General features: G+C 41.3%; 1 protein-coding gene across 7 annotated transcripts in view; it reads right to left on the bottom strand.

Moving 5' to 3' along the window:
* LOC139329873 (myosin IXB) overlaps positions 1-21243 on the bottom strand; it is a 56371-nt gene extending 35128 nt beyond the window's left edge. For all 7 annotated transcript variants that reach the window (XM_070960470.1, XM_070960465.1, XM_070960471.1 and 4 more), the window contains exons 1-4: positions 20824-21243; positions 1769-1989; positions 1421-1640; positions 546-1055 (exon numbers count right to left, since the gene is read on the bottom strand). In XM_070960470.1, the coding sequence (XP_070816571.1) occupies positions 546-1055; positions 1421-1640; positions 1769-1926 (888 nt within the window). In that variant the 5' untranslated portion in view covers positions 1927-1989; positions 20824-21243. The remainder of the gene's footprint in view (positions 1-545; positions 1056-1420; positions 1641-1768; positions 1990-20823) is intronic.
* Positions 21244-21910: the final 667 nt, after the last annotated feature.

Here is a 21910-nt window from a genome sequence, read left to right as displayed (position 1 = left end):
CCACAAAAAATTTCAAAATATAATTCTGTTTTTTTTTTTTGTTTTTTTTTTGCATCTTCGGCAACATGATAAGTTACCTTTGATGAAGTACCGTCATTGTTGGATATGACTTCATCAAAAGAGCCACGCATTTCACACCTAACTGAAGTCAGTGCATAAAAAAGGCATGAACAGCTATAATGGATCATTTATAATATGAAGTGACTTCAATGTGATTAATGAAAAAGACAGACGAGAAGAACAGACTATTGTTTTACTAACACAATGAAAAGCATATTTCATTTCTTCTTTTGTTGTGCTCTTATAAAAGGCAGACATTGGCTTGTAAATCACATACTTCATCCATCCCATCTCCTAATAGGCATGAACTCTCTGCTTCAAGTCACTAAACCTTGTCTAAGAGCAACAGTGGTTTACACTAGTTTACCAGTTACCTACATGTTCAGAAGAGAAACAACTCTGACAACTTAGCTGACTGTCAAGTGACTGGTAGGGTAGAGCTAGACAAACGTCCAATCCTGCTGTCATACATGTCAACTTCTTACCTCCAGGACCGGTCCAGCTCCCAGTATAGTCCTCTCCACCCCGCTTGCATAGCCCTTCTGGCTGAGCGCAGTCAGACAGTGGATCAGGAAGTTGGTACTCTGGGTCTTGCCTGAGCCACTTTCCCCAGAGATGACGATGCACTGGTTGACCCTCTTCCTGAGCATAGCATAGTAGGCCACATCTGCGATGGCAAAAATATGAGGCTCCAGTTTGCCCAGCTGGTGGTTCTCGTACATCTTCACGTACTTGGGGTTGTAGATGGGCAGAAACTTGAAGGGGTTGATGGCGATGAGAATGCTGCCTGCGTAGGTGTAGATCTTTTTCTTGTGAAAGCGTGTGCGCAGGTTGTTTAATATGCTGTCCTCATTGAGGACGGGGAGGTTGCAGAGGTCTGCAAAGTCATCCTGTGGAGGGGGAAGGAAGCCCCTGGCAGCTAGCCGCTGTGCCTCCTGCTCTTTAGTCACAGACGGGAGGTGAACGTAATGGATAGTGCCATCATGGTTCCTCTCCTGGATAAGGGAAAGGTAAAGAAAAAAAAAATCATTTAGCTTAGCTTTTTACTGCTGAAACTGACACACTATGTTTTGATTATTTTTTTTTTTAACAAGTAAAAGAGAATAAAAATGAAACAATAATGGAAACATATTGAATTTGTCTATTTACCTTGCTTTTTTTACTATATTTTTTCATTAGTGCATAATTCATTGTCTAGGTTGACCACGTGTTTTTGTTTTGCATGGAAAATGAAAAATGAGGAAAAAAAATGAAAAAGCAGTAGGAAGCACAATACAATAGTCAGACAGTTGAAGGACTTTTCTCAGTGCTTCACATCTACTGAGTCTGACTGCAAAATGAACTGCGTGCTAAACTCTACCTGCAGTAAGAAGTAAAAGCCGAGGCTCTGAGGGTGCTGCTCCTGCGCTTTCCGAGGCCACAGCAGAAACCTTTGTGCTGGCAGGTCTCCGGCCTCTAGCACCCACTCTTCCCCGCCACATTCCTTCACCTCTGCCAGCACATACATGCGGCTAGGGTCCAGCCCCAGTACAGTGGCAGCGTCCGATATGACTGAGGCTGCTGTTGCGTCCTTCTGCACTCTGATAAATGGATGAAAGGAATTAATGACTTTGAGTAATGCTAGATAACAGTAGTACTTCTACATCATCATAGCTCAGCATTAACTGTTGATGCTACTTTTTTAGCTGTGCTACTGTGGCACACTTACCTAAGGTTGCAGCATGTGGTGGACTGGGCCGCCAACCGTGGGTAGATCTGGAGCAGGTATGAGCGGCCATCGTGATCATTAGGGCTAGCAGGCCCACCTCCCCCTCCTCCTCCACCTGCGTTCGTTGCCGTGGTGGCAGCGCCATCTCTGACACTCATCCTGAGCCAGGGGGAGTGGCCTCAGCATACCGCATCCACTGCTTCCCTCTCACCACGAAGCACCTGAAAATGAATAGATCAGTGACAATTATTTTTGTTTTTATACATCCACAGTGACAATGATTATTTTCCATATTGACCCTGGACCACAATAACAAGAGGCTTTCCAAGGTCACAGCAGAGACCTGTGTAGTTGCAACATTTGGGATGAAAGAGAGAGGACTGACTTGCATGCCAACAACCTGCTGTCCTATTCCAATAAACACTCAGCATTAATGTAATGCTAGCAGAAACGGTGTAAGATATCCCTGATAGTGAATGATTTCCAATATACAGCATGCAGCTTTCTAAAAGCCTAAATAATGCATTATTGCAGCTATGAGCAAGCTTTTTAAAATGCTAAGAAAATAGTTCATTTTCAAACAAAGTCCCAAACCACATGGGAAGCTCATCTTTGGTATCTGACCATCAAAATTTTACATTCTGGATGCAATGCAGCTCTGCTGCTGCGGTGTGTCTTGGATTAACCCAGAAAAGAGGCTCATACAAGTAAATGTAACAGTTTGATAGGACACAGGCCTTACAAATGAACAACAGATCATTTTTGAGGCCTGTGTCATATCAAGTTATTTTCATGCCCAGACATCTTTCTGTGTAATCAGTGGTTTATCATAGAAAGATGTTAAAACTCTGTAGACTCTAGTCCCAGGAAGAATACTATTCCTTTATGCCAATCACCACTGAAAGGAATTAGGTGAGAAATCACACACTGTAAGGTAATAAATGACAGACTTCAAGATATATTCACCCCATGATATTTGACAGAGAGAAAGCTAAAAGGTAAATGATGACAGTGTAACTAGTTTGCGTCTTCTCTCGCATCTTAAAATACACGACAGTCAAACAAACAAACTGTACTTCCACTGCAGCATAATAAAGAGATGAATATTCACATTGCTCTGGAGAACACATGAGCCTGGGGACAGGGATCATCAGTGGCAGAGATGACTCAAATTTAATAACACTGCAGTGCATTGTTATCACATCACATCACATCACATGTAAATAGCTTTGCCACTGAAACTTCACCCTACGTTGCAGCTGCAGATGCTGCACAGAAATTGAACCCTTCCGCTCAATGACAGCAACCAAGACACAAATACAGAGAACACTTTGGGTAAACCACAAATGGTGTAATGACTACACATTAGAGACTCTCACAGACAAGACACCTACAGTGATGTATGACGTAGAACCTAGTGGCAGGATATAGTCTTTAGAAACTTTTTACCACAATCTCTCCATCCACAGATAACTCAATTTTCTCTGCCTGGCAAGGTCCCAACACCAAAGGTCTTACACCATCACTAAGTTCTGAGAAGACGATTAACTGAGAACAAAGTAGAGGTTTGTTCAGTCCTTACCACGAATATTACTGATTTCCTGACTGAGGTGAAGCTGCCTTGAAGATGTACAGCCCCGATCAAAAGGTGCATAAAACATTAAAAAACAGCATGATAACTTTCTAATCCTTTTTGACAATATTTTTAATGTTTTACTTAATTAATTTGATTGATTTTTGTAAATATTTACTTTGTAAAAAACACTTTGTAAAACTCTTTTCGGTAAACACAGTTACTTTGCAAATGATTGCATTCTGATGCTGACAGCATCAGTGTTGTATGAATGATCTTTTATGAACAAAGCTACAATAAGGGGCCAGACAAATTTACTGATATATCACATGACTGGCATCCATGCCACAAACCTCAGTGAAGTCAAAGAGAGCCAATTCTTTGAGAACTCTTTCATGCAACTGCAACACTGCTTGAAGTGTTTGTAAAGAGACTGGAAACAGACGGCCATGAATGGCCAATTCTTACATGCATATGTACGTACATCCCTCCACAGCATGTGACTAGTTTTACTGTAATTTCTGAACAGCCATAACCCCCATTAAAAAAGGTTTTACTGCCCGAAAGAACAGATTCAATCACAATGTAACATTTTGTTCAAAGTTGCTGTAGAAGAAGAGTAAGATTTCACATCATTTGGAACTTCAGTTGAAATCCAACATGTATGCTAAATGGTCTCACGTTCTTGTTTTAAAGAAAGCTAAACTTTAAATACCTAACCTTTTCATGAACACATGGCATTCTGCAACCTGCACACAGAAGACAGAGAACTGTGTATGAGGAGCAGTTTTCCACACCACAAGTTACTGTACAGTAGTTAGCGTCAGTAGAAAATCATGTATGGCTGACACTACTCTGTAATTAGCACTCAAATTGTTGTGCAGTCATACTTGGTTGTACAACTGCAAGTTGACTTCACCATCCACCCATATTACTGACAGTTGTTGTGCTTAGTTTGCCAGGCTGACATGATGACAGTTTTACATCACCAGTTTTGAACATTAAACCTGGTCAATGTTACTGATTCATTTAAAGGACTAGTTGGATTACTGTAGGATTGACTGTTATCTAGCGGTGAGGTTTCAGATTGCAACCATCCAAACGCCCCTTGCCTCACACTCCCCTTCAGAAGCCGCTCCAAACAAGAAAAACATGAAAAGCCCTCTATTGAGCCAGTGTTTGGTTTGTTCATTCTGGGCTACTGTAGAAACATGGCAGACTCTGTGGAAGAGGACCCACTCCCTCCATAGGTATAAAAAGCTCTTTCTAAGGCAGCAAAAAACACAATTCTTATTGTCAGGTGATTCTACACAAATGAAAACATAAATATGGATATTGTATCCCATTTCTGCCACTCGATTCCCCTAAATCCTACACATAGACCTTCAAAGGCAACTTTTGCAGTAGTGCTGAGGTATTTCAGGGCTGATTCAGTGTAACATCCAAATGGATCACAGCCAAAGGAATATGATCCAGGTTAAGACAGTCTGTAACAAAAATTAATGTAGAATAGTGATCTATAGCTGAGTGTGAATCACACAGACAGCAGCTGGGTAAAGTTTGGTCTAATGATAGATCATGTGGCGTGGCTTTGCATCAGTAATGCATGCTGTGTAAACAATAATGTTCCCTTTGGGGAAACAGGAACCTGGTATAAATCATTGTATGGCAGGCAGACTGCACTGCTTTGGTAACCTGATCTTAGGTCGAAATCTGTAAGCACTGAGTCCTACAGTTCATCACTTTTATCATTCAAGCAGAGACAGTTTATTTTCTCAACCTGAAAAATAAGAAATGTTATAGCCTGAAATACACTCAAAGAAGCAGGCTGAGGGAAAAGTGGTTCTCACAGACAGCAGTATGTATTATGAAATCAAGTTCTCTATTCCTCCATTATAAGGTTTGTTTTCACTGAAACTTTCCACTGACAGATAAAAACCACTTGTGCTCATGTCTTCTGTGAGGTTATCGTGAATAATACACACTGACATACTAAGTAGCCATTTTACAAATTAGCCATTTAGCTCAGATAAGAAGATAGCTCATTTCAATCATGTGCAATAGTGCACAATCATGGCAAAGACAATGTTTTGTCTCTTCCTCTTCTGTTTAAGCAAGGAAATGTTTGATGATTAAAGAATAATCACAAACAATCTCACTCAACAGCTTGTATCTTCAGAAGCAATTAACACCAAACCAAACCACACCATGCTGCTGGTAACTGTTTGGGTGTATTTACCCAGTATATCTTAGCTGCCTTAATTCATCCTTTTCTCTTTTTTTGCCTCTACGATGCATTAAGTTCTGTTTATACATGATTATAAAAGGGAATCTGTTTTTTAACACATGCTAAAAAGGACAACTGCAACGACAGAGATTTCAACAAAGCCTACTCTGGAATCATTTAGGTCACAGTAGAGAATTAGAGGAAAAATAGAGCAACTTGAGACTCATGAGCTTGTGCATTTGCCAGGCTAGCTGACCACAGTCCCAAAAACATGCAAGCCTGTAAAATGCCAAGGCATGCAAAACTGCAGAGACCACAAAAGACAGCATCAACATTATCCTCCATCATGGGTCCTGTCTGGTTTAAATCTGTCACTTTAACTCCTGAGCTGCTCAACTAGTTTCAAAGGAGAAAACCTAGAGCTACAGTATCTGTGTGTAAGATGGAATTAATTTCATCTCAGTATGTATGGAGAGGAAAAAGGTAGTGACAGAGAGGAAACCGAACAAAGAAAAAGAAAAGAAGGCAGAAGGAGGCGGGGAGATGGAAAGGTAAACATCTAAAAGTGAGAAAAAAGAGAGAAGTCCCAGGGGACAATCAAAGGAGACGAGGGCTTTGAGATAATGCAGCTTCCTCCCTGCAGAGGAGATCCTCTGCAAGGATGCCCAGCATTCCACAGATAAGACCTGGGGTTGTCTGCTTTGCGTAGGCTTAGCCTGGCACTTTAGCTGCGTACTATGGGTTGATAGGAAGACAGTTACAGCACAGGACTACAGCTGAGGGTTGAGAGGAGCTCATTAGCTGCTTACTGTGGGTAGGAAGAGCATTAACAACTAACAAGCTCCTGAAACCAGACATTTTTGTAAAGGCGGTAACATTCATCAACACTGGTCCCACTAACCTCATTCCTCATAACCTCACCATCCAGTCAAGGAGAATATGCTTGTCGTAAATTCCACTGTACATTCATCAGTAAGATGTATAAAGATTGCCTACACACAGAAATGTTACTTTACTGATTTATTTTCAGACTGAGCTCCTCTTTGATTTACTTTTCTTAGACCACACATGTTCATGTCTGGACAGCTGCACTGATTTTCAATCCTCTGTCACACAGGAACTATTCGAGACAGTCGTCTGGGGTTCAATATTTCACTGAGCTGTGTTGTTAACGCTAAAAGTTATGGCCCATTTTATACGCTATAATTCAGACAAGCACAATTTTAAAAAGAGCAATAGTGTACACAATCAGGAAGCCTGCAGGAAGAATGAAGAACAGCACCTCTCTGCCAAGTTGGAAAGAGAGAAAAAAAAAGTTGCGTGAAACAAGCGCTCTTCTAACTTCATTATAACTTAAGCTGGAGATGGCAATAAGAGCGAGAGTTGTTTGACAGTCACTAGCAGAAGTGAAATAAGCCTACCAGGTCTTACTCACTGTCTCCTACCTCCTACTCTGTCTTCTTCACCCACCTTTAAAGAACAGCTCCACCCAGAGAGGAAGAAGGAAGAGGAGGAGCAGTAGTAAGTCTGAGTGCCAATTAGTGGAGAGAGAAAAGAAATATTTTGCCTTTATATGGCCAGTTGTTGTAGTGTTTATGAACTCACTTAGAGATGTGTGAAAGCCTTGAGTGTTCTGCTCTTAGTCTGAGCTACAGACAGTAAATTTTCTTACCAATGGACCTCCCGAAGCTGGCACACACACTCACACTCATATATACGTATATGTTGACTGTATAAATAGAGCAGCTAGTCAGTGCTGAGACACCACCAGCTGACTCTATGACCTGGCAGGAAGTGAGTAACCCAGTGACACATAGAAGGTTGATGAACTTCAGTTGGAATACTCTATTCCTCTAAGTAAACCCTCTTTCTCACACCTCTGGTCTCCCTCTCTCTGTACACCTCACACTCTAATACACACATTCACAAAGAGGCGAACCAAAGATATGGTGACTATCAGCATTCCTTTGCAGTGTCACTGAAGGACGTCTGATAAATCTTATGAGTCAGGACTAAAAGGAGCTCCTATCATGGACATAACTAGTCACAACATGTCAATGACAGCAGTTAGGTCAATCACTGAAAAGCTAATCAGAACTCTAAATGCTTCAATAGTTTGTTTATAATTCAACATTGGTGTATCCCATCTTTAGATATTATTCTATATGGAGAACTGAATACACTCAATTGAATACTATACAAATAACCCTAAATGATTAGATGACGATGAAACATTGCAATATTTAGCCAACTGTAAAATTATTTGTAGCGGGCAATTTTCAATACACTGACATTTTATAGACCAAGTGATGAATTGACTATCTGACTAAATAATCATTAGATTCAGCCTTACACACTACTGGTATGTATACTATATACTTGCATGGAAACTGGAAAATGCATTTCCTTTCTAATTGTGCGCTCATTTTCTTTTAGAAGTGGGGATTCAGCATCATACTCAAGGACAAGGAGTCAGAGGACTTCCTGTACTATAATAAAAAGGCGTTAAGATGCGCGTTACCAAGACATAGTTAAATACAAACAACATACTGAGGACAAAATGGGAAAAAGGCAAGGGGATAAAGAGCGGTCATTCAGGCATCAGGAATCAAACAACACTGACACCATCAGACAGTGTGCAGAGGTGTGTAGAGTCTTTGTAAGAGCTATTTTAGCAGCAGCAGTACTTTAAATTTAATTGAAAATATTACCATGACAGAGAAAAAAAGAAGCAACAGGAATCCCAGCCGTGTACTGACAAGACTAATGAGTAACTGCAAAGCTACACTCCCCATCATGAGTGTTGTAAAGAAGACATTTCAGGATCTGACTCACAAAGGATGAGCAAAGTTAGGTGTAATTGTAGAGACGAGTGATTGTAACTATGCAGTAACAAGGGATGATTCAGGGAAAATCACACTTTCACACAAAAAACTACATGCCTGCCTGCCTCCCTGCCTGCCTTGTGAAGGAACCAAGATGCTGGATGGGCAGAAAAGACACTAACCACTGCAATGCTAATGTTAGCAAAATTCCTTCCGTTCAAGTAGTTTCAATGTGAGATACATTTTTCCATACTTTTGGACAATATTGCAATGATAGTACGTCCCACACAGCTTGACATAAGGCTTTGCTGCAGCTACTTCTGATATCTTTGGAAATCTCAAGACCTTGACTAGAATTTAAATGAAGCTCTGTGGGTTTATACAGTGCTCGTTCCAACAACATGTGCTTGTAATGATGAACCCACCGAAGGCCCTGTGGAGTTGAGGAGGTTAACCATTTAAACATCTGTGCTGAAGTTAAATGTAATCATTTTGTTTTACAGTGAATTTCAAACATTTCAAAAAACCCCCAGGTCTACCTAGACCTCTTCAACAATGCATCTGTGAGCCTGGCTGCTGTAGCCCAAGCTCCTTTCCCCTCCCCAGGGAGAGCAGAGCTGGAGTCACTTAAGTATCCATCACCACTACAACTCTCTCTGCATGAGCTAATGGAGATGAGAGGGTCTGGCTCTTTGCCAGAGCAGGCAGCATTGTCCTCTGGGCACAATGAGAGACAGAAGCAAGAGAAGTACAGATTCACTGTGTGTGCGTGTCTGTCTGTCTGTCCGTGTGCATGTGTGTGTGTGCACCCTGTGGCTTTCAGCCCCTGTGTGTTTGTGTGTGTACCTGTGAGTGTGCATGCGCGTGCACGTTCTCTTACAGATTCATAAATTCACTTGGGACTTGTGTGATAACCATTTGCTCCTGTTGCTGCTGAGTGGTGGTAAATCAGCCTCACAGTTGAGGCTCTATAGGAAGTGCAGATGCACCCAAAATGGCCGTGAATGGATCAGGGCCCTCCCACTTGAGCCATGTGGTCTATTCAAAGATGCAGCCTTTTGTTTAGAAGGGACCAAAACCTCAATCAGGGAATTAACTCATCCAGCAGACACCAACTGGGCTTAATAAGACAAGCACAGATAGAGAGAGAGAACTATGAAGGGAGAGTGAAGGAAAAGGGAGAAAAGGGGCACTAAAAGCTCATCTCCTCCCCCCTGTCTTTAAGTCAGCTCCCAGGCTGGCCGGCCATGAACAATAAAACTAGAGCTGAGGAGCATCTGCTGCCTCCGTCTAAAGAAGCGGATAAAGGAGAGAGGAGCCACAGGGATCCAGTCTTTGACTTGTTGATATTCATTCACTATGGAGTCCAAGCTCATGGTCAAAATCCTCTTCGCTGTGAGTATGGAGTACAGAGAAAGATATCACAGATTATACATTTAAAGCTAAACTCTCAAAAGTCTTTTAGAATGAAAAACAACACCATTTGATATATCTCTCATGACAATGAACATACAGTTTTCAAAACCCTAAAGCAACTCATGCGAGTCAGCTGTCTGTCACAACAAATTACCTTAACTGTGATGGACAATGCTAATCAATGACAACACGGTCGTCTGAGTGCACCCCATTGATCTGCCACTCCCAATATCATGTGTCTGAGTCATGTATTGACGAACTGAAACAGGCCGTTGTTCATTTGACATCCCTTGGAGGTAGGTATGACCCTGTTATCACACGCAGATCTTAGCAAGCCAAGCGAGAGGGGTAAACATCAACAGCTGGGACTGGCTGCAAACACACTGGACAGCCTACTTTAAAACAACCTGAAACCACATTTGCGTTACTCCTCCGAGGCCTCCACATGCCAGCTTGTTCTGCTGTTGCTTGAGGCGATCCAACATTAGTTTTAGCCACAGCTTTATGAACTCCTGCTTTATGTACATTTCACAGCAGGTCAGTAATCCAAGAGGCCCAGGTACAGCCTTACACCACTCCCCTGTGTATCGCCACCCGTCTGCCTCAGCTCTACCGCTGGGTTTTCAACTGCTTCCTTAACTGTGCCTCTTTCCCTCCATCTCTCCTGTCATACCACCGTCTTTCACAGAATCCCCCCCCATTGCCTCCCCTTCAAACCCCCTGCTGGTCACCCCCTTCTGGTCCCCACCGCCTAACATTTGGCACTGCTGTCTTAACTCAGTCCAGATGCCAAGCCACACAGAGTAGAGGACAGCGGAGAAGCTCAGTGTTGGGAACTCTGCTCATTACAAAAAATTAATATCCTGGTGATTTGGATTTTACATAATGCTCCTTTACTGCTCTGTCACTCAGTCAACCACACCTGAGGGCAAGCCCCAGTCACCCGAGTAGAAAGGCCAGCAAAACAGATTTGAATGAAACGTAAAATATTATAAGGGCTTGTATGTCATTGAATCACTCGAAACACGTTGCAGAGTGCTGCGATAGCACAGTGAAGCTCACTATTCATGCAAATCCTCCCCAGTCTTGAATGCCTGCCTTTCACAGATGTCTGACTCAAATCTCAGAGCTCTTTCATCCTTGAGGTCAATACTGGGGTGAGACGATGTATAGCAACCAAGATGGTGCAGAGACATTTATGTTTTCAATCAGTCTGATGAACTGAAACTCTAGATCCAAAGCAGCAGCGTCCACATGAAATATACCAGACGAGTTAGGCCATGTCTGACTTAATGCAACCCAGAAGGCTCTGCTAAATCTGATTGGCTGTTTTGGGATTCCACGCTGGTTGGTGGTGACAGGGGATTCCGGAGAGTTTTCCGGTCGAGTCATCTCTAGCCATGTTGGACTAATACACTAGTTTGGACCAGCATGGGGCAAAGTACAGTACAATGATATTAAAGACATCGGTACATTCTTCCTTAGTATTATCGAAATTCACAGGGTGGTCAAAATAATATGAACACAATTAGGATGCAATGTAATCTTCCAATAAATTCCATTTCTGAAACTCTCATGTTTGAGCAGGCTGTGTCAGAGAGCTGTTCATTTCACACCAGTGTTAATGTTGGCTGCAAAAATCTAATCTTCAGCAATTCCTGTAGTCTGTGCAAATAGTCAGGAACCTGAATGATATTAGGGAACTTTGTTGCCCCAATTTAAGAACTGAAACTATTGTCAATGATCAATTAATTGATCAGGCACAATTTTGATAATCGATTAAACGTTAATGTCATAGGAAGAAAATGCTGAAGCTCCACTGGTTCCACATTCTCAAATGTGGATATTTTCTGGTATCTTTAGTTTTCTGAGATAGTAAAACTAAATATCTTTGGGGTATGGAGTGCTAAGCAAACTGAATACATCAGCTTGGATATTAAAATGGGCCTTTTTCACAATTTCCTGACATTTTATAGACCAAATTAGAAATAAAAAGCATCATTATTTGCTGCCCTTACTGTTTTTTGTTTTAACCTGCGCTCATAATAATGGTATCATCAATCTAAATAAATCCAAATATTTGCACAACAATGTGTTTATTTAATTTAGGTGCATTGGATATTAGAGAAACAGCAGCTGCTCAGGGTGGTCTCCAGTTACGGAAAACCCTTCCTTTCCATTCAGCATGATGAACCACATGCACAAACACAAACAAACATACAGTATGTCATCTGGAGATGTGGGGCAGCTGCAGGCAGAAATCAGGAAAAGGAGAAAAGGAAGTGAGGGGAAGGAGGCAGACAGAGGGGATTATTGTACACGCTCACTCATGTGGGCTACCCTGCTCTAAAAACACTTGCCAAACACATGACTCCATTGTATCACCAGAATAGTCACTGCACTGCACCAAGTTCATACTAATTTCAAATCCCTTACCCCAGCTGCCAGATACACATGCACACACACCGGCACATACACACTTTTCTTCATTCCTTAGGGAAATAAAATGTTCAGACAGCAGGGTACAATGACAAAATCGTGATCTCTGAACTGCTTCTGTTTGTACGCATACATCGCAGGTATCAGAAAGAAACTTTAGACCTAGCTAACACAAATGAAAGCCTCTGAGCTCTATAATATGGCACCGCGTTTTAGGGTGGAAGGCTGAATGGAGAGTCAAAACCATGTTCTACCAACTGGAAACACCACGGTGTTAGTAATATTACTCATACATTTCGTACATGCCTTGACCTACGCTTGAACTTCATGCTGAAACAAAAAAGCAGCAGGAGGGATAGAAAAAGAGCTTGTAATGAAGAGGAGAAACAAAGGAGAAAATAAACATAATCTCGGAAATTTTTATATACAAAGGATTATATGCAGTGCAGCTAGTGTAATCTATTTAAAACATCTTCCCTGTGGTGTGTCCTGATGATGTTTGGGTGGCCTGGCAGATTCACACACCAACTTGTGGATGATAAGCATCTTAGGAAGGATAATGTCGTTGGTAACATCTAGGCCTTGATCTGAATCTACCCATCTATCCATCTTTTGTTTTAGATGAAGCGGACTGTACAGACACAGATAAAATGATGCCATGTGATGTCAGGCCAGTAAAAAACACACCACTAAAGTTATTTTCCAAAAGGCCCCGACATTTTCTCATACTGTCCCTTTCTTTTCTTCTGTACGGATCACATCATGCCTCTAAACTCTCTCCCACCTGGACCAGACATGCTCAATGATTCCTGTCAGATGAAATGTAACTTACATATGGAGCCATTCATCAGAGACCAGAGTCAGACTGCAGAGTAAAAATAGAGCAAAAACAAACAGCACAGAGCAGAGCCCAGCCAATATAGAGCACATAGCCAAGGTCGACTGTTCCTGCTCCATCTCCCTCTCCTGCTACCCTCAGCTTGTCTCGTTATTTCCATCTTTCCCCCATCTGTGCCTCCCTCATCTGTACTCTTCCGTGATTTGCTTTTTCTCTTTCACTTCTCTTGTCACTCTCCACAGCTCTTAAGGCATCCAGTGGTAAGACTTAGCTGCAGTTAGCAGACTGGGACAGAGTTCAACCCTTATCCTGAACACAAAGTGCTATACAGTGCATGCCAAAAACACATGGCTTGGGCTAATATATTTGGGCTTGAAAAGTACGTCAAAGACTAACATACATGACAATAACAGCAAAGAAAAAAATGTTTGCTCACATACATTATGACCAGCAATGTCCAAGTAAAGTGGAGTAAACAGTCTGTTTTGTGAATGTGATTCTACTCACCTTTACAGTAACGGTATGTGATGTGCTCCAACTTTACTCTGCAGTTTGAAACTTAAACCGACTTAGAGACACACCTAGAACTAATCACAACGACAAACTCCATGTGCTTCAAGTGACACTACTTATGTGGACCTTATCCAACGCTGTGCCACCTCCACCATTGTTCTCTGCAATACACTGGCTTGTTTCTGTCCTGGCACATAAAATGGGAATGGTTTGTCACCTCTACCGCCTTGCCTGGGTGAGTTTATTCATTTTTTCCTCAATTCATTTCAGAAGGAGTGAGTAAGGAATGACGTTGGAGTCTATTTCTTCAGACCAGTCCATAACTATTAAACCAAATGCACAGTCCAACCCAATTTGTGCCACTATACTTACGCCTTTAAAAGAGGATTTTGGAATTAATATTTGATTAAGTACTGTTTCATTTCCTTTCTAGGGTCTTGGGACTTCAGGTTCATTCTCAAAGCTCTCTCCTCCTCTGTATTTGCATCTCCACAATATGTGTGGAAGATGTAAATGCATGGCGTTTTAACAAATAAACTCAAAAAATAAATCTTCAATTTCCTTGGTCATGACAGAGGCATCATACAATGTGCATATTTATCTGCATCATACAGGCCATAGTTCATGTTTTTCAGAATATACAAAATTAGGCTGATAAAACGGACTGCAAAACGTTCTTGTGACTAGTTTCTGTCTGTTTCCCACAACTGTAGGAAGAAGCGAGTGCAACGACATTATGATAGATATTTAACGTAATGATAGATACACTCAAGACAGCATATCTGCCCGGCCCTTGTTAGCAATGCCTAAATATCTTATGTTGACCCTCTGGACTATGGTGCAAAGTAACAGCAAACAGAGCCTCAGGGTGTGCCCTCTCTCTGCCCATAATCCAGAGCCAAGGGACCGGATCGGTGACCGCAGAGAGGATGGAGGGGGAGGCTATAGTACTCACCACAGTCATAAACAAGTCAGTCAATCTGTATCCAAACACACACACACACACACACACACACACACACACACACACACACACACACACACACACAGTCCCCTTCCTGAGGGTGACCGCAGCAGCTGAGGGGGCAGGGGTCAAGTGACAGAAAGGCTTCAACTCAATACATCAGACTTGAAATGCTGCATGCAGGCATCTGTATAATCTTCCCTTCAACATGAACAAGTGGCGAGTCAAAAAGCTCCTTTTGAAAATCAGAGCGGCAAGTTGTATCATTCACAAAACTGGGTTATTGTTGGTATCCCTCACTTTCCAATCCATACATTTGAATGTGATGAAAGCAAGCTAACATAAATACTGTGGAGGGTTACTACCCAAAAAAGAGTAACAATAAAGTTGTCACATGTAGATTTGAACCTAAATGCCATATGAAATCAGTGTGCTCAAGCCAGTTGAAAGTGGTTAAAATATATCTTCCATGACATTAACAGACCACTTGTCACTTCACTGTGGAAAATACTTAAGTTGGATATTTTGGTGAAAACTTTTGCTTGGCTTATAACTGTGCCTATAATCAGAATCTAAACAGGCAGATCTGGTATAATCATAATCATCAACATCAAGCTTTGATCCCAATTGTCTTGACTAGATGTGCTTGGACCCCGCAATGATGGCTGAGTGAAGGCTAAGGCACAACAAACAAATGCACTGCAAGTAGGCCATCCTTAAACAGTCGGCCTGCCTTTTCCTCACTTATACCCTATCATTACTGCTGGATCTATTTATAGAGCCCATAAATTCAGCTTGCCACATTGAGAGAGCAAAGTTACCAAGGAGTTTGTGGAATTGATGATTTAAAAACCTTGCCACTCTCCCTCTCTCTACCTCTTCTTGTCTTCTCACACAGACTTTCTTTTGCTTGCACTCTCCATCTGGTCCAGTCTATACAGGTCAATGCAAATCCATACTTCAAAGCTTGGTTCGCAGCTTTCTGTAGGGCACAAGGCTATTTTTTCTCTCATCTCTCAGCACAGAATGGCAGACCCCGAAGCATTCCTGTCACGTTACTGCACTAAGTGTTGACACACTGTATGTGCACAAAAGCACACACACATACACACAAACTGGTGTCCCATTCGTATTTTCTGATGGCTTTCTCGCTCAATTCATCCCTTCCTCTGTCTTCATACACCTCCCCAGCTCACTTTACTGACTGAACAAGTAACACAGATGTGAATCATACAGTATCTTACCCATTGTGGCCTATTCAAACCAGCAGTCAACATTTGTGATAAAAAGATATGGAGACTAACCCTTTTTAACAGATAAGTGACATAAGATCTTAGATTATGCTCTCCTGAAACTATAATACCAGTTCCTGAACCAGCCCACAGGTTTACAAAAGGCAGAAAGACACCTAACACAGCCCATTGTAATGTTTTTGAGCAGCGGTGTAAATGAAACACAAGCCTCTGCATGTTTGAATTTCTTGCCAAGCCCTTTGCAATCACCCCTTCACTATACTTCATGTAGAAGCAAACAAATTGACACTTTGTCCACACTCATTTCTCAACATTTACAACAATATAAATACATCTTGACAAAACATACAAAATCATCTAGTGTTTAATCATGGCATTTATATTCATTCCATCTTGCTTGCTTTCTGTGTTGAATATGCCTAAAGTTAGTTTGCTGATCTGTCCAACCTAACAAAGCTGCTCTGCAGGGCCATGGGACTGCAGGTGTGCGCATCATTCCACAGGTAGCCTACATCACCTTGGCCCAGCACACCAACTGCACACAAAGACAGTGCACATGCAGCTAGGGGACTCTGCTGCCGCAGCACACCATGGCTCAAGCTGTTCTTCTGTCCTTGTTCTGTCAGAGACCTAAATTAGTCAAATTCTGCAGCAAAACATAAAAAGAGGAACACAGTAACCTAAGAACAGCTTGAGACTAAACTCACATGAACAGGGTTACAATACAGTGCACAACCTTCACATCTTTGCTTTGAACTAGGCAAACAGACGAAATACAAGGCAACAATCAGAACGTTTTACACATAAAGTAGGCTGAAACCAGAACAAAATGCTAGTACGGGCATCATATGGCTGACCAATTGCATATAGACAGCCAGTAATTTGGCACAATTTCCCACAATCACCATAATTCATCAAGCGGTTGTGAGAAACAAATAATTCTAGAAACCCCCAACACATTTGTGATAGACACTAGATAAGGTGTGTTGACAGATCCACTGCAGTCAGTCTACACACCTCTGGAGACACAAGACACCAAAGACCAAGAAATTTCTAATGACATCAAAGTAAAAATAACCCACTGCCATTCCATTACCATTCTTTGCCTGCCACTTCTTTATTGTTGACATTTTTCAAAACTGTCTTGCTGACTCTGGTTGTGGTGTCATGACAGAGAGCAACTTGCTTGATAAGCGTCACATTGGGAAACAACTTAAGTTCCTCTACTGTGGTTCAGGTTGATGATTGAAACAGCAACAGACCTACATTTATTACAACACTGGCATACTACAATAAGCAGGACACTGCCTCTATAGATAACACCAACATCTCTGTGGACTGTTAAAACACACAAAGCCTAGCATGGATAAGACTGATTTATAGTGTTATTTGTGAGGAAATCAATGTTTAATAATGCACACTGTAAGATTTAGTGGTTGAAAATAAATGCAATAAAGCTGAATATGAAAGCTGAGGCTGAGGAAACCCTTGAATCGCTCCTCAGAGAAATGTTGGCACAGCCATGATTGAAGCAATTATCTTTTCATCCGCAGCTTCACACAATTGCATCCGCCAGGATGTGTAGACCAATTACAACTCCAGGCTGAGCTGGAGATGTAATTGGTCTTCCTTCCCCCACTCACTTCTTGTCCTCAACCACTGTCAGCCCTGCAGCAGGGTTTGCAGAGTACCAACCATTAGCAGACGGCCATATGGCCCTTTTCTTTCAAAGATGGCAGAGAGCCGTTCTGAGGGCTGCCTGAGTGTTTAGAGGTACTTTAAGGAGGTGTGGGATAAAACTGGCTGCACTGCAACATAATTTGGAGGGATGACTTCTGTTTGCAATCATTTGAAGATATTGGGATAGGTCTGACAATTAAAAACAACAACAACAACAACAACAACAACAACAACAACAACAACAACAACACATTTTGCCTAATCTTAAAGTCCCAGTTCATGTGCAATTCATTCATATTTAGAGTAGACAGCATTATTTGGTCATATCAGAAAAATATCTGTACTCAATTACATCTCATCTCTTCCCTCCTAAATTTCAGCTACTATCCCTGAAACTGTGTGACATTTTAATAAATGGAGATGTGACTCTAAAGCTTTCTCTGAGGGATTTGGGATGCAATTAGATTTTGAATATGACAGATGGGGACCTTGATTGGATTGAATATGCTGATGCTTGGTCCACAGCACAGTGCAGTTGGCAAGGTTTACACCATCAGTGGGCTTACAGATGCTGCACACCCACCCACCACACCTTCACATGCCTCTTGTGTCACTCTACCCACTACAACTGGAGAAGTTGGTCAGTTTTTCTGTTATATCCCCTTTACTGTCATTGATCACGCTGCGTGTTCAAACGGAATTATTCTATAATGCTAATAAAGGTTACATTCAATAGCTCTATTAATGACTGCTACATCTATTAATTAATGTGAATAATAGGCATACAAGATTAAATATGTGGTATATATTAAACGTAGGCTGCAAGGTGGCACAGCAGGTAATGCGCGTGCCTCACAGCAACAAGGTTGCCGGTTTGATTCCCGGGTTGGGCCTTTCTGTGTGAAGTTTGCATGTTCTTCCCGTGCATGAGTGGGTTCTCTCCGGGCACTCCGGCTTCCTCCCACAGACCAAAAACATGCTCATTAGGTTAATTGGTGACTGTGAAATTGCCCCTAGGTGTGAGTGTGAGTGTGAGTGTGAGTGTGAATGGTTGTGTGTTTGTGCCCTGCGATCGACTGGCGACCAGTCCAGGGTGTACCCCGCCTCTTGCCCGTTGACAGCTGGGATAGGCTCCAGCCCCCCCCCGCAACCCCGAAAGGGATACGCGGTATAGAAAATGGATGGATGGATGGATGGATATTAAATGTAATTTTCAGGTTCAATATCAACCTGAATATCAATAAAAACTGGCCCCTGACTGTTTTGTTATGGTTATTTTTATAATTATTTATCTATTTTAATGTTCTACCATAATGATTCTTATAGATTGTTTATCGAGCTGCGACGTTTAATCGATGTGTCAACTGCTTAAATAATTGGCAATTATTCTGACAATTGATTCACCAGTTTGAGTAATTTTTTAAGCAAAAAAAGAGTTAAAAATTCTCTGATTCCAACTTGCTAAAGGTGAATATTTTCTGTTTTTCCCTCTATGACAGCAAACTGTTGCAGCTCTAGATTGTTACCAGCAATCAAACTTTAAAAATATAAATAATTAAAATCTACTTTAAAACAATAATTTACTCAGAAAACTACACTCATATAAAACTTGAAATGAAATAGGACAGTTAATTCCACCCTCTACAGGTCGATGCCCCACCTACTCCTTTTGCTGTACATCCCTAAATTCTCCAGCAGATATTAATATTTATCATTTACTGCTCTTTAGTCTGAAATCTTACTTCACGCCATTCATGAAAGCCTGTGCCAAATGTGGCTTATTAAGGCACACAGCTGCCAGGGTGACAGAGGGAAGTGTAAATATATTATTTCACCATAAGGAAATAACTTGCTAATTAGGTCACTGAAAGAGTACAGCAGTGTTCAGACCAAAGTAAATCAGAGAAATGGAAAGAGGGAAATGGAGAGGGTAAGAAGCTTCCAAGTGAAGTGCATATGTGCGTAATTCTAGGGCTCCTATGCATGATTACTTTTTTCCACCACCCAGATGTTAGTCATGTAGGGAGAGCTTGGGCCTGCAGCTTGTGCTCACAATTTTGTTATGGTTTGGCCAACAGGCTGCTGTATGGAAGAAACATCTACAAAATGATGGCATTGGTGTGTTTATTTTAAGTGCAATTCTGAATGCATTTGCCACACATAATATTAATCAACGTTTAAGCCATCATCATGATTTTAGAACAAAAGCCCCAGATGATACCTTCCCCATATGATGACAACTAGAGCTGCAACTATCAACTGATTCATCTATTAGTTGTCAACTATTAATCACCAACTATTTCGACAGTCAACTAATTAATCTTAGTATTTTTTTTTTAAGAAAGACAGGCAAAATGCTCTGACTCCAAAACGAGACATTTGAGGACATTATGCTGGGCTTTGAGAAACACCAATCAATGCTTCTTTTTTTAACATTTTGTCACATTTTATAGACCAAACAACTGATCGATTAACTCAGAAAATAATCAACAGATTAATCAACAATTAAAATTATTGTTAGTTGCAGCCCTACTGATAACAATACCGTGTAAATATATCTCCCAGTTGTTAATAAACATTGTTGCTTCATTGTTGCTGTATTATACTACTTCACCTATCACTGGCAATCAAGGCTGTACTCAGCCATAAATTGTGCTCCATGGTGGGCACATAATAACAGTTATGGTACACTGGTAATTTGGATAAGTTGTAGTTACCCTCTTCTAGACAATATCTGGTTAGGTTTATGTCAAGGACTCAAGAGTCTGAAAAAAAAAAAAAACACTGGAGCTTTTCTGAAATCTAAGTGAGCCTTGTTGACTCCAACAAAACACCAACCCGCTGACATGTAGCGTTAGGTTAGTCACATTATCAATCAGGCCTGGGGACATTGCACTGCAACAAGTCAGCCTACATTCTCTGCTCATTCACACACTGGATGCAGCTATGTTACTGCGACACCGACCGAACATGCTCTCAAACACTACCACTACAGTGAGCCAGGACGGCTGTAAGCTAGCGCGTACAGCTAGCTCCAGTCTTAAAATGGGACGTTTAAAACTTTCAACTTTCAACAGAGGACGGTTAACAAAAAAAAAAAAAAGGTGAAACGTTACAAGGCGCAAATATACACTGAGCTACTTCATTATAACTTCCTCGACGGGCTCTGACAATGCAGCGCCCGGTAGTCATAAAACTGAAACACATATCCAACAATACACCGAAATATTTCGATAAATTCAATACTTTGCCATAAACACTTCTGCTGTAAAGAACAAGCTCGTACAAAGCCCATTGGAGAGGCGGACAGCATTGAACGTAACTTACCTTTCCCGGTTGGTTTTCTCATTGTCTTGGCGTAATCCTTGACTGCATTCCTCGCGGTTTAACCAACTGATTAAAAAATAAATGATAACAGAGTCGCAGCTTTTCGGCTGTGGTGCGTTTTTCCCTTTGGGGAAATTAACACTGACTTGTACTAACCAAGCTAACAACGGTGGAGTCCCAGACAGACAAAGCTCCCGGTAGAGTCAGTTTGAGGATTTGAAACTGCGGTAGGGAGATAATAAAACGAACCGACAAAAACTGTAGCCTACGAACACGCTTGTATTAAATAGAGAAAAGCAGTCTCTGAGATAAAATAGGCTCACGGGTCAACTATTTCCCGACAGACTGCGGTTTTAGACCGGCTAACCAGCTAGCCTGTCGCTACTTCCTTTCTCTTTGCCTAAATAACAGAGGCAGTCTGAGCGGTGAAAAAAAAAAGTTGAGGAAAAAGGCACAAGCCAGATTCTATTCAATGAAGGCACCCTGTTGCTCCGAGACATTTATGAAAGAACAGCGCCCTCTGCGGGAAGACAGCGGTGGCACAAAACCTCTGGTTTGTTACTACCAGCTCAAGTGATGAACATAGAGGTGCGTGTTTGTTTTTAAAGTAGAAAAGAACATTAAGCGGTAAAGTTAGACACAAATGGCAGACAGGTTTTTATTTCGAAATGTCTTTAATGAGCTGTATCCTGCCACCAGTTAGCTTCAGTTGGACATTCGGTTGCTAAGGCTACCATCACAGTAGCGCATGGCAGTTTAACTGACTCTTACATTCACCATTTAGTTACATCAGTGACAAAGCAAATATTAAAAAGCATAATTCATCTTCTCCCATAATGCCCATATTGCAGCATTATATGTTGGTACACCATTTTTTAATTGTTCTAGTTGTTTTGTAGTTGCTGATTTGTGAAACAATTAATGTAGTTTTTCTGTGATCAGTTTAATGCTAACTAATGCTACTTAGCTGAAGCTAACATGTTGCTAATAGGACACTGTATATTTACTCCATTAATAAATAAAGGGACTTAATGACCTGTCATACTCTATTTCTTCCTGACATGAGGGATAATGTCACTGATAAGTC

This window comes from Chaetodon trifascialis, chromosome 4 (assembly GCF_039877785.1).
Source record: "Chaetodon trifascialis isolate fChaTrf1 chromosome 4, fChaTrf1.hap1, whole genome shotgun sequence".
NCBI classification, from domain to species: domain Eukaryota; kingdom Metazoa; phylum Chordata; class Actinopteri; order Chaetodontiformes; family Chaetodontidae; genus Chaetodon; species Chaetodon trifascialis.
The sequence above is the reverse complement of the archived record's forward strand: the minus strand, read 5'-3'. Positions and strand labels throughout refer to the sequence as shown.